Source organism: Typopeltis vanoorti, chromosome 1, assembly GCF_054136105.1.
Source record: "Typopeltis vanoorti isolate ZY-2024b chromosome 1, IOZ_Tvanoo_1.0, whole genome shotgun sequence".
Classification (NCBI taxonomy): domain Eukaryota; kingdom Metazoa; phylum Arthropoda; class Arachnida; order Uropygi; family Thelyphonidae; genus Typopeltis; species Typopeltis vanoorti.
Window position 1 is genome coordinate 147,493,926 of NC_143549.1, and position 14,598 is coordinate 147,508,523.

The 14,598-nt window shown below is 34.3% G+C and overlaps 1 protein-coding gene across 3 annotated transcripts in view; it reads right to left on the reverse strand.

The window, feature by feature from the left end:
* The window catches only part of LOC150110523 (uncharacterized), a 245,728-nt gene that overhangs the window by 79,745 nt on the left and 151,385 nt on the right, over positions 1 to 14,598 (reverse strand). For all 3 annotated transcript variants that reach the window (XM_090399580.1, XM_090399594.1, XM_090399588.1), the window contains 2 exons: positions 13,251 to 13,345; positions 4,019 to 4,058 (listed from right to left, as the gene is read on the reverse strand). In XM_090399580.1, the coding sequence (XP_090255706.1) occupies positions 4,019 to 4,058; positions 13,251 to 13,345 (135 nt within the window). The remainder of the gene's footprint in view (positions 1 to 4,018; positions 4,059 to 13,250; positions 13,346 to 14,598) is intronic.

A 14,598-nucleotide genomic window follows, 5' to 3' on the forward strand; every position in this document is an offset into this window, starting at 1 on the left:
ACTTTAAGACACAAAAGTATGTGTCTTACTTAAAAGCATACATGTATATGCATGCATATACATCAACAGACAGAGAAATCAACAGTATTCCAAATAAAAATAAATGAAATGTCTCGCCTCCCTCATTCTTTTTTCTATCCCTTCTTCCTTTCACCAGAAGAATTTCTGGATACTAATCCTTCTGGACCATATAAGGGATCCTCTACTTCCTCATTCTCCCCCATCCTTCATGCAGTGAGAATCTGCTTAAATTTCTCTCTATTTTCCTGCCTTAATATTCATAGAAACTCTGACATAAAATGCTTTTAGATATTCTAAGTATTGTATGATACCTGTAATGAATAAGATTAGTAAAGTAAGCTAATTGAAAGATGACAACAGATAAATTAAAACAAAGTAGGATCAAATGATGTCAGCTACTGATGAAGCAAGAAAGATAGGGATTAATTTTTTTATGTGAATTTCCACCCATGATAGGTTGTAAATCTATGGCATATTAGAAGACCTATTTATAATAGTGCTTCATAGCATAAACAACCAGTGGGGGGAGGGGAACAAACAAACAAAAAAAAAACTTCAACGAATACACATTGAAGGGTTTTTATTGAATGAGACTAAAAGGAGGTGACCTCCCTTGATGAAGTCCAGTCCTTGCACTCCTTGGAGAACCTGCATGATAATCATAATAATACCAAGAGCTAATTATACTTGGATTAAATCATCTTTTTATTTTATTTTTTAGTTTTAATTTATAAGTTTATCTCTAATAATCTAAATTTATAAACAATTCTTTAGTACATTCATAATTTGCTTATCAAAGTGGCTGATGTTACTGTTTTGCAACCTGCTGGCTGTAGACTGATGTTTGTGGATGGGAATGATTTTAACTGCCCAGCGTTTGACTTTACTTTACTGCAGGATTGAAATATCATGAAAAGACAGTGTTTGTTACAATTCTTTAGTACATTCATAATTTGCTCATCTAAGTGGCTGATGTTACTGTTTTGCAACTTGCTGGCTGTAGACTGATGTTTGTGGATGGGAATGATTTTAACTGCCCAGCATTTGACTTTACTTTACTGCAGGATTGAAATATCATGAAAAGAGTGTTTGTTTGGTTTCTAAGATATGACATCTAGATTTTCTAACCTTTGTTCACCAATGATACTAATAACACTATGGCCTAGCTGGCCAAGTGGACAGTGCATCCACTCCTCCAACCAATAAACTACGTGCTTGAATTCTGATGTGGACATGAATGTTTGTTAATGCCTCTAGATGGTAGATGAATTTCATCTGCCCAGTGTAAGAGCAGCATGTTCAATGGAAGTCTGAAGTAGCCTGATAAAGTTGTACATTTAGTCTCTAGTATTATAGACCATCGGTATATGTATACAAATGTTCTACAGTATTTTTATTTAATTAAATAAACATAAACTTAAAATATTTTGTTTCAAATTACCAGCTTTTATTGGTAATATAAATATACTGCGAGAAAAGCAAAAATTAATTATACTGTTTATTTTGTGTGTGTGTAGTAGTATGTTGTTTATATGTTATGTTTAAGTATAGTGTTAATGAAGCGAGTTCAACATCTGTTGTTACATAATAAGTTAAAAGACATGTATTTCACTGAAACCAAGTTTTTACCACTTGCAAGAAAAGCACTGTGAAGATGATACGTAGCAACAGAAATTTCACTCACTTCATCAATGTAGCAGAATTAGAAATGTTATGCATGTTGGAGCATGTACAATTGAAAAGAACACACAATAACTAAACAGCTGGGAAAAGAGAGCTGTTGAGTGTGTGTGTGTGTGTGAGAGAGAGAGATTTGGAGATATGAAACAAAGACAATGAAATAGGTAGAATCATTGAAAATGTCAACTGCATTGTGAACAGAGAACCTGTGGAAAAAGTGAAACATTTCAGCTACTTAGGCATGATTTTTAGTGAAGATGGTTAATTAAATATGGAAATAGACAACAGAATCAACAAAGCTGGTATGGTAGGAAGTCAATTGAATAAATTCATATGGAATAAGAGAGAAATTAGTCAGAATGCTAAATTAGCTGTATACAAGACAGTGTTCAAACCAGTTTTAACTTATGGATCTGAGAGCTGGGCCAGAAGTAAAATACTTGACCAAAGACTAGAGAACGCAGGTATGAGAGTCCTGAGAAAGATTAGAGGCATGAACAAATGGAATCAATAGCAATATCATATTAAAAAGAAAGATATTAGGAAAAAGTTGACATTGTCAGCATCCAGGAATGTGTTAGCAGAGCTAATCACAGATGGTATGGTCACTTAAACAGAATGGGCAAGGAAAGATTAGCAAAACAAGTGTTCTCTGCCAGGTTGGCAGGAAAATGACCCAGAGGAAGACCAAGATATAGGTGGATTGATACGGTACAAAGTGCCTTAGATGATAGAAATATAAGATCTGATAATGTTGGAGTCTTTTGAAGTAACAGACTGATTTGGAGGAAAATTGTAGATAGGAAATTAGGAATGATGTAAATTTTTCATGTAGTACTATCATATCCTGTACACCCCCTTGAGGGTACACGGCAGGAATTGATGATGATGAAGAATTTATATGTATCGCAAGAGAAAGCTTTTATTTAAATTTCAAATATTCACATGCTATATTATGTTACTTGAACTGGTCACATAAATTGATTAGATGACTTCCAATTCATCGCTAGAGGCTATATATATATATATTATTATTATTATTTTCATCCCATAAACTCAAGAAAATAGAACACACACTTTTGCAGACAATAACATATTGTGTTAGGATTAGGAACCATGGGATGGAGGCACTTGTTTGCCAACTCTTCACTGGAGGCTGCTTAAAATTAGTGATAGTCTTGAGCCAGTTACCTCTGATTGACTACCAGCAAAGATTGAATTGACCATTCAATCTCCAAAAGTCAAATAGGTCTAAAACGGCTTCGCCTATTCCCTATAATTAGACTTAAATTATACTCGCCTACTCCAGTTAATATATCAGGAGTAGTTGTTAAAGTACTGGAAAAGTTAGTTAAAGGTAAAATCCAACAGTGGGTGGATTTTACATGTGTCTATAGTGGGTAACATGGCTTTGTAAAGGGTAGGTCCTGTCCCAGTAATGTTTTCACATTTTATAACACAGTGACAGCAGAATTGGATAAAGGATATGGCTACACCATGACAATGCTTTCCAAACCATCAAAACTCCTCTGAATGTATAACCTTAAACCATGCAGCAAGCTCACGATCAGTTTTGTGCTAGTCACCATTTGACAACATTTTCCCCACAAAATGGCCAACACACCGTTATGCTGCTGGTCTTGTATATAATTTTCAGCTTCATTCTTGACACCTTCTCTTAACATATGTTTCAGTTTATCAAGTTTGGTTCCAAAATTACATAACCAGGTATGTCTTCTAAACTACTCTTTATATGATTAAAATTTCTATTAGATGTAATTTTGCCTTTGGGTGGAAAGCAGACATCTCCAGCACCCAATATGCCTTGCCATTTCTATTATTTTTTTTATTCTGGAGCAACATGAACTAAATTTCAGGAAATTATGCATTGCCATGTTACTGTATTTTTGTTTTGACCTGTAACATAACAATTCAATGGAATACACATAATAAAATATTTACATTTCATATGAGAATACTTTATCTACATGAATCTATATAAATTAGCTAACAATACATCAACAGTTTAAAAATATTTTTGACTTATGAAACAAAACAAGTGAACAAATGCAAATAAAGGCACTATATGATCATCATATAGTGTCTTTATAACCAGACCAAATCATATACCTGATAACTTTACTTGAGACAGATAAATTAGAGATTATTTAATATCATTCTATGATGAAGAGCTAGTTTGAATAATGTAAAGAAAAAAAAAAAGATTGTTGTTATGTAAGGTAACCAAATGGGTAACAAAAATATTACTGCATGTTAATATAACAAATAATAATCATTACAAAAAAAAAGGAAGTACCTTGGTTTAGAATCTGAGCATCTGCACCTTCTGGATCACACTATAGCATGAAAATAAAAATAGGAAAAATAGCAGCTATTAATCTTTCATCTAATAAGAACACTAAAAATAAAAGAAAGGCACATTTCACAGATAACAATTTTTTTTTTTTTTTCCAAAACAAATTTTTTATGAATTATCTTAATTATGAATTGATATGTTAACTGTTTGGCACAGGACTCATAGTATCACAGTGATGATAACTATGTGGATAATATCAGCAGAAAATAAAATTTGAGTTTATAATAACTTCATCTTTCCTACTTCCCCTTCACATGCTAAGCTCAAATGCTTATCATATCCAAGTAATCTGGCTTCACAGAAACCTAATTCATGCTATGATAGACTTGTGAATTCTATCTGCATAGCATAGCATAGCATACCAGCCTGTATTTCAGCAAATGCATATGTGCTAGAAAAGACTGACAGAACCCTCCTTAAAGATAGTGACTGAAGAAATCCAAAATACTTTGGACACATTAAAAGGATGGAAGGAGGACTTCTCAAAACAGTAATAGAAAGTAAAGTTCCTGAAAAAAGAGGACAAGGTAGTCCTTCAATGAGATGGATGGATGGATGGATGGTGTCTGGAGTGACTGATCTTCAGAGAGTTGAAGCCTCCAGAAAAGCATATGACAGGACTACCTGCTGTGGAACATCAGCAAGGAAAGGAATGACCATATGGGATGATGTCCAATGAGTAGAGAGATGGAGTATTTTTCTAGGAATACCTTCAAAGTGTGTATCAGATACTGTGACAGTGCAAGAAGTTATCTCATCACTAGTTGCCTATATTTATTTTTGGATAGTATTTGTTCAAAATTCTGAACTCATCAATTTTTACTTTCTACCTTCTAAAGCACTGCTTCTTAAACTTTTCTGGCTGCAAGCCAGACACTTAAACAAAACACATAACCAATGGTTTGCCATAGCCCCTATACAAGTACCACCCTTTACCGATAAGTCATATACCAGAGGTGAGCCTTTGTATGCTGAAACTGAAGAGCAAAATTGTGAAGTAGATGGCATACACAATCTTAATATGCTTCAGTGGAAATCTAAGTCAGAGAAAAATTATGATAGGAATTATTTATTCAAGTTCAAGCATATTCAAGAAATTAAGTTTCTATAAAAAAAAGTACAAAATTTATTGATATATTACATATATTTACATGGAAATGCATGGGTAGCAAGGCAGACCATGCATTTCTCAGCCTACAGTAGTGAGACAGTGGCTGATTTTATGTACCACTATACACAACATGTTGGGATGTATAACATGTGACAAAATACTAAGCATACTATTATACTGAAATTAAATATATTATATAAAAGAATTTATTTAATTATTAGGATTTTTAATGTATTCTAAATTGTATCTGGAAATTTACAAACTAAGATTTAAAAATAATTTGACTAATAAAATTCTGTCATAGCCCACCCACTAGTGGACAACGGGCCACACTTTCAGAGACTGTTCTAAAGCACTCCTGACTGCATTAGTTTTTCCTCTTGGTTTAGAGGAAAACCAAGACTAAAAATGACAATATATATATCTGAAGGATCTTAAACAACTTAGGCAGAAAAAAAGTCTTCTAATTCTGATGTCATCTCAATTACTCTCAAAAGTTGCATTCTAGAACTAATACCTATCCTATATCATCTCTACAATCTTTGTAGTCAGCTGGCAGTTGTTTCAATACATGCAAGCAAGCATATATCTAACCTAATCCAAAAATGGAAGATAAAAGTCTGATACTGACTGATTGCCATCACCCTAGTCCTCTAGTTTTGGAGAAAGTTGTTGTTCTTAACATTTCCAGAGCATTTGATCATATTGAGAAATGGCATGCTCAGTAAAATGTTGTCTACCTTCAACTCTCCCCTCTGTAATTTAGTAGTCTTTCACCATGATACACACTAAATGATCTGGAGCTTTCTCTCCAGGTCATTTTAGTGTGTATCATGCTGAAAGGTTTCTTCAATTTAAGGTTCTCCAACAATGCAGGAGTTGTTCAAGGCTCTGAATTAAAGGCCACATTAATGACATTGCATTAATTAATAATTCTATTCACAGTTTTGCTGATAATATACTCCATTCCTCCTACTCATCTGAAAAACCATGCAGTGGTCAAACATTCTAAGCATCAAGAGTTTCCACAACCAGTATCTAAAATCCTGATCTCCATATCTTTAATGGGGTAAAAGATAACCTGGTTACCTTGAATGCTATCAAAATGAGTTATATTTTCTTTCTTGCAAAAAAAAAGACAGGATCAGATCTCTCTTTGTGCTGACATTTACCACTAGCCTTCCTAGCATAATCAGCAGCTTCCATAGCATTCAAAAAAAAACAAAGTATTATTTGCCACTCAGTATGATACTTTCACTCTCACAGCCATCAATGCTGTACAAGTCTCATCCTTAGAGTACTACTCACATGTTTGGGGGAGCACCTAAAATCTAAAAATCTAGAGATGTCTAGAAGATAGTAATTTAGCTGATAGATGACACCCCCCCCCATCTCTTACTAACTTCAACCATTATCTCACAGTCTGTTTCAGCTCTATCTTTTCTACAGGATTAGCAATTAGCATTCCTCTGCTTTCTGCCAGACCTGCTTAAACACAAGTTAACAGTTATCCAGCATTGCTTTTCAGTCTAACTGCAAATCCATTATACATACCTACTTCTCCTCTCTATCTTTCATTCCATCTGCCTCTGTTCTATGGAATAGCCTTCCTCATGAAGTGTTCTCAACAATTTCAACTTCCAGTTTTAAAGAAAATATCAAAAGATTCCCTCTTTCCCAACCCTAACTTATATTTAAACACATGATGTTATAGGTTCTTACTACATCTTGTGTGTAGAAAAAAGTATCATTATATATATATATATAAACAAGAACATAATTGTCGGATCTGTGTAGCAACAATGACACTGGTTGGAAACATCTGGAATTAAATCATATTGCCAAGAAATTATATTCTTGATTAATCCTCTACCCAAATGTAAGCGAACAAAACACACCATTTGCATTCTCACTTTCTCAAGCAGAATGTGAAAGAAGGAACTTCAGGTTGAAAAGTGTTAGATTTTGATCATAGCATCTATGAACAAATGACTATTTTACCACTAGCAAGTGATAGCAATCATGCAATACTTTCCAGGGAAGTAGCTAATAATATAGATATTCCAATGAGGACAGGTTACCTGCTAAACCATAAAGATGAAAATTATGACCAACTCAGAAGAATACTATCTTTGGCCTGCCCCATGGTATCAGTTACTGAATGGGAAAGATATCAGCAATGCATGGGAATTTTTGAAAAAAAAAAAAAAAAGAAATGTATCACTAGAGTTTGAAGAACAAATAGGCTAGAGGTGAAATGGATGTGGAACCTTATCAAGCAAGAGATTCACAAGAAACAGATTATGTGGAACAAATATTGTGAGAATAGGAGAGGAGTTATGAAATATATAAAGCACAGGCCAGAAAGTTACAAGTATTGTGCAGAAAGCTAAATAAGAGTATGAAAGGAAATTAGCTATGCAGGCTAAAGACAACCCAAAATAATTTTATCATTATGCTGCAAGTAAAAGAAAGAATAAATATGGAAGAATAATTTTACTGAATACAGATGGCACTCTTGTGTCAGAAGCTGAAGAAGAACCTGGACAAGAATTTGGCATCAGGGATAGAGGGAACATCAGTACATATACTAAAGAAATGTTCTACCAAATTGGCTAAGACTTTGACATATTTGTATAACAGTTCTGTTGTAAAATGGTGGTGCAAAAACTGATGTCTCTAACTAATGCTGACCTATGATTATGAAGATTTTAGAGAAGTTGGCAAGAATTTGCATACAGAAAAGGACTGACAAACAAACTGTATTCTGCAAGAAACAGCACGCTGGTTTATTAAACATGGGTCATGTTTTAACAATCTGCTCATATTTTATAACAATGTTATGGCTGAGTTGAATAAAGGGAATAGATATACGCTATGATACTGTTGAATTTTTTCAACAGTATCATTTGATTAGATTATTATTATTTATACGGGTACTCCATGGAGTCAAAAGGCTCATCCTGAGAGATCCACAGTGACAGCAGAATACCTATCATACAACTTAAACTTATTCACTGTTGGGATGCTCAAAACACCTTTAGCAATCCATTCCACTCATTCATCACTCTCCATGAATTTAGTCTGCAAAACTTTACTAACCACACTCAGACAACTTCCAAGTGTGACTCCTTGTTCTTCCCCCACTCCTCATGTGTTGAAAAATTTCTCTTGTGTTAATCTTATAGAATCCCTTTGGTAACTTATAATCTATCATATCCCCTTTCCTCCACCCATCAAGCTAAACTCTACAACCCTCACACCTTCAATCTATCTTCAGAGAGAACATTCCACAGACCTGTCACAAGCTTAGTCACTCATCTCTGAATCTTCTCCACAATCTTCTGGTGCCCTAGAAATGCAGGTGACCAAATCTGTGAATGGTAGTAAACATGTAGCCAAATCATAGCTTTATAAAGAGAGATAACCTGCCTATCTTTACTTGTCAATGTGTTCTTCAACATCCAAATAATCCTCTGAGCTATTTTGCCAACTCCTGCAATATATCCTCTGAATTTCAAATCTCTATCTGCTCCCCCCCCCAAGATTACTAGCCTCATCAATCTCCTGTAATCTTGTACCATCAATATGATACAAGTGTGTAATCTTTTCATCTCAAAGTGCATTATCTTCCATTTTACAACATTAAATTGACAACCATTGCCCTTTGCCCACACTGCCAATTTAAGTCATCCTGCAAGATATTTATATTACCTTTATCAACTATTGTCCCACCAGTTTTGCACCACTAGCAAAACAACCAAATACCCCCACCCTCAAATCTTCCACTATATCATTAATGTACAAATTAAAGAGTAATGGTCCTAGTACAGAGCCCTGAGGCATTCCACTAGTCACCCTCACTTGCCTTGATACCACTCCACCACCCTCTGATGTCTATCAGTCCCATGCCAAAATCAATCCATGCTGCCAACCTCATATCCATTCCCATTTGCTCCAAACTTATGTAATAATTTTCCATAAGAGTATTATTCAATTTGACTGCTAGTTGCTTGTTACTTAAACTGTGTTTGACAAAATTCTGGTTAACGGTAAATGATAAATGAAAACCTATACAGGATTGTGTAGCTTTTCATTTATCATTTCCTCTCTAGTACGAGATAAAACGATTGCTGTTAAGCCAAAGTTGGATAATATATCTAAATAAGCTAAAGTTATGTTTGAGTTGGAATTCAGAGTGTTAATGTTTGTGTCTCCTGCTATAATTATAGGTGGATTAAGATTGTTATCTATTTTATTAGCTAGGTTTCTAGTTCCTCTAGGAAGAGTTTAGGATTTTCATCTGGTGGCTCATAATTAGAGGTCAGTATTAAACTTTGTCTATTGATACAGTCTCCAGATTTAGGAAAATGTTTTTAGTTATCCAAAATTTCATTTTTAGCTGACTTACTGTGTATTTTTGTCTAATATAAACATTAATGCCCCTACCTTTTCTTTTTTTTTCATGACAGTAACCAAACATCTAGAAGCTGTTTATGTTGTACAGCACAAACTTCTCATTGGTTAATGAAGATTCTGTTAATATTATGGTATCTATATAAACTATGTATTTATTCAATGAGATATGCCTGAAGTAATGGCCAATATTTTTTACACTACATGTAAAATAATCATAATACATGCACGATAATAATAATAGTATGTATACATAATAATAATAATAATTTGAGCTTTGGAGTTAAATGTTTGGAGAAAGTGTTGTTTAGTGAGAGTTTGGAAGTGCAAAACCAGAGAAATTAGAGATATTAGGAAGGATTAGCATGTGTTTGGCCACCACCCCTGTGATAAATCAACATGTGTACGGAAATGATTATGCTATGCTGAATGTGATTTTGCAGGTTTTTGATTCAAATGGATTAATAATGACATTATACAAAGGTAATTGTGGGTACAAAGGGATGTTGAAATGCATATGCATGAATACCAGAAGTATCAAGAATAAGAGAGAGAGAGAGAGAGAGGAGTTTTTGGCATTGGTCAACTCAACTTGGCCAAAAATTATAGATAGGTGTGACCTGGTTGACAGAAAATGATATAGTTACAAGGATAGAATGTAAAGGTTATTGTATTTTTAGAGAGGATTGAGGGAATAGGACAGGAGGTGTGTGTGTGGGGGGGGTATTGTTGATGATTTAAATTTGATGGTTGAAGAATTACAACCAACAAAATTAGAAGTTCAAGAGGATTTTAAGTCTGGGGAAGATGGTTCATTTGAGATTGTCTGCTGTGAGATAAAGACCAATAGGACAAAATATATTGTTGAGCGCTGCTATACACCAGGAGGATACATAGGAAGATAGAGATGCCATGTATCAGCAGATTAGCACAATGAGTGCAGGCTGAACAATTATTATAGAGACTAATTTTGGGGACAGATTGAAGGGAGGAAAGGGAACATAGCGAGATAGAAGTAAAATTTATACAGTTGCTAAGGGATAATTACATAAAACAACATGTTATAGAGGGGACAAGAGGTTTGACAGTGTTGGATCTGATAATAGCATCAGAAAGCATATCCATAATCAAGGTAGACACTCTTCCTCCAATTGGGGAGAGTGACTATGCAGTCTTGTTCTGGGAAGGTGCCAAACATGTGGAATTCTCTGTAAAGAAAGGATTTATCTTCAACTACAAATCTGGTAATTATGACAAACTTAGGAGTCATCTTGGAGTAGGGCCATGGCCTGAGAAGTTACAAAGAAAGAATGTCAGTAGTGCATGGGAAATTGTCAGAGACTGTTTGAGATAAGTGGTATCAGACTGCAGACCCATTGTCAGCATGATAAACTGCGGGAATTATGTGGATGAGTAAAAATATAAAGCAAGAGCTGCAAAAAAAAAAAAAAAAAAAAAAAAAAAAAAAAAAAAAAAAAACACTGTAGAGGGAATATAAAGAAAAGGTTATCAGCCTATTCATGAGTAGTACAAAGTGCAAGCATGTAATGCAGAAGTCATTACTGCATTAATTCAACTTTGGTATCTCTTCCAGGTCTGGCTCCCACTGATGAGATCTCAATAAAGGTTGAAACGGTCTGGATAGTGACTCTTTCCATAATTCATAGCATTATACATGTCCGTAAGAATATGTGTCTTGCATTATGGGATACTAAGGCAATTGATGTGAAGTCATTAGCCTCTATATACAAGTAGTCCAGTTGTGAAGTTACTTCACAAGCAAACTTTGTTTGCTTACACTTGGATAAAGGATGGAACCAAAAATATAATTCCTTGGCGTCTTTAATTCAGAATGAATAGAGTATTGTCCATTTTTCAAACAAAAGTTACAGGTTCCAATCCCACTGTAAAAGTTTGTTCTCTAGACCAGAGTGGTTCTAGATTAGTTAACTCTTAGCCCATCAGTGGTATTGAACATACAAATATGTTTAGTATACCACTAAACACATTTAGTACCAAACCCTTAGCCTACTGATAGGCTAAGATAGGCTCATAGCTTCTTCTTCAACCTTCAAAAATGTATCGTTTTCTGCTCAAAACGTCATTATGTCTTGGGCATCATTACCTCTCCGATAACTGTAAATCCCAAATTTCTCCAATCTTAAATTTGCCTAATGATACTTGTTGAGGTTTGACCTCAACAAGTATGGTTGCATTAATTTGCCAAAGATCTTGGAGACAGTCATCCTGAGATTAGATAGCCTAACTTTGCTAAATTAATTTTGTGGTTATCCATTATGGCTGAATCCAATTATGGCACCCGCTCCAGTTCCATGGAGGGTGCCATGTTATGACATTATTTGAATTGTTTCTAATGATTTAGTTTAGTGACTACATGCAGGTCACAGTTATAATTTTATAATTTGTGTTCTGTAGATGCTGAGTAGAAAACCAGCAAAATATTAGCATGTCCAATAAATTAATTTATTATTACTTCTGTTGGTATTGTGTATACTATGAAGCACTACTATGAATAACCAACATCTGAACCTTACTATATGTATATTTCCCATAAAATATGAGAAATATACATGCTAACCCATTGGAGCATTAGTTATTTGAGGGTGAGAGTCAGATAACTCCAAAATCAATGTACTTGCATGTGTGCTGGGGCAATGGAACTAGAATCCACTATTCCTCTGTTTTCTTCTAAAATATGCATTTACAGTCCAACTGCAAATCCACTGAACTGGTTTCTCCTCCTCATCTTTCATTCCATTTGTCTTTATTATCTGAAGAGTTTTTCTGAAAACTTAAAAAATAGCTAACACCTTTTATTCCCTTATAGGGAGAAGGCGAGGCAGTTTTAGCCCTATCTAACTTTTGGAGAATGAGTGGGCAATTCAATCTCCACTGGTAGCCAATTAGAGATAGCTGGCCCAAGGCTATCACTAATTTACGTACCATGCAGCGAAGAGATGGCTAACAAGTGCTTCCACTCATGGTCCCTAACCCTAACACAATATTTGTTAATATCTAAAATAGTGTGGTTTCTACAACTGTAGAAACCACACTATTTCTAGGTTTCTACAGAAAAATCTGAATTTCTGGGAGAAAATACCTGCTTGCCCATGCCAGAGATCAGTTAACTAGGTAACTGGTTAAAAAAAGGGTTAGAAAAAGTTCCTCTAGTTGGTGACTAGAATCAAACTCACGATGCACTTTCTTCGGACAATCTAGTGCTGAAGAGTGCAAACACCACTTCCACTAAGCTACTCAGGCTTCTCAAAAAAAAAAAATTAAAAAAAAAAAAAATCAATGGGAAGAAGTTCTTCCTCTTAGTGCATCTTTTATTGAATGTCTGTGAATGTTTTAAGCAGCAGATGGATTTCACTGTGTGAGAACACCTTTCTGCTTATTAGAGGAAATAGCTCATAAAAACAAACAAAAAAAAAGTTCATGTTTGTTCTGGAGAAGAAGGGCTTCCAGATTACTTAACCTCAACCCATCAAAATTAATTCTACAGTGTTTAGAGCTATTTATAGGTAGGATTCACATAAAAATAAAACATAACAACCTGCATGCATATAACCATTTACCAATATGTCATCAAAAACAGAAATTAATTATTTGAAATCTTAATACTTTTGTTACTTCTTCCGTTTTGTCACCGTCTTCATCTTCCTCTTCATCAAAATCTGTGTCCCATCCATCACTCTCATCCATGTGTATAGCTGCATCTGTTTGGATTTTAATAAATAAATAAATATCCAGTTATAATTTCCTATACATATTCTGAGAAACTGCAAATCAAAATTAAAAAAGCATTTTCTAAATATTAAAGAAAATTGCTTTCATGATTTTTAAGCCAATAAATATTATAACTGAAATTTTTCCTATACGGATATAGCAAAATGTGTAATAAGAAAAGATTACTTCAATAACAAGATATGATTACAAATAATTACTTTCAGGTATGGTTTGGAGGTGATTAATTTTATTTTTCGTCTTAAGTGGCTTTGAAGCTCTGGTCTTGGATCCCACTTGAGGTTAAAAATGTTGAAAGGTCAGAAAATACCATACAACTAAACTCTTCATTTTCCTCATTTCAGAATAAATACTAAAAATATATTTTGCAGTACTGAACATGACAGTAATGTCTAAATGTTACTATCAACATTAGGTTTACCAGAAAGTCAAAATTTCTATAAATTATATATTTAGTTTAATCCTTTATCCAAGTGTAAGCAAACAAAGTTTGTGCCTGAAGTATCTTCAGGACTGGTGGACTAAGTTCTCATCACTTTCCTTAGTATCCCATAATGCAAAGCACATCTCCTTGTGGACATGTATACTGCTATGCATTATGGGAAGGGTCACTACCGAGACCGGTTTCGACCTTTATTGAGGTCTCTTCAGCGGGAGCCAGACCCAGAGGTAATACCAAGGTTGAAGTAATGCACAACTCATATTTCCATATGCTAGTTGCCAAACGGTGTCACACCTTATTATTGAATTACTCTGAATCAGAGAAAGATGTTGGAAGTTTTTTTTTTCTCCAAAATTTCTCTTTTCGTAATTACAGCACTAAATTCTTTAGTGCTATAATTATGAAATATGTGTCATATTTCAGCATATAGTGTCAGCTAATTATCAAATTAGCTGACACTATATGCTGAAGAGCACAATGACTTATTAAAATGTTTTATTGATTGATTTCTTCTTGTATGCAGTACCTGAGACCACCCTTACTTTAAAATTTGTTAAATTCAAATATTTAACTAGATCATCAAGTTTGGGTTGACAACTCAACCTGAACTTGATGATCTAGTTCAGGAGAGAGCTAAGAAAACTATGAAAGTTTTACAGCAATCTAATAATGTCTACCAGAAGCAGATCAGGATATTCATCTTCTTAGAGAGGGAAAAAAACTATTTAATTCACATAAAAATAACAGTAGAAATTATCTTGTTTTGCTCTTATCAGGTGTTGG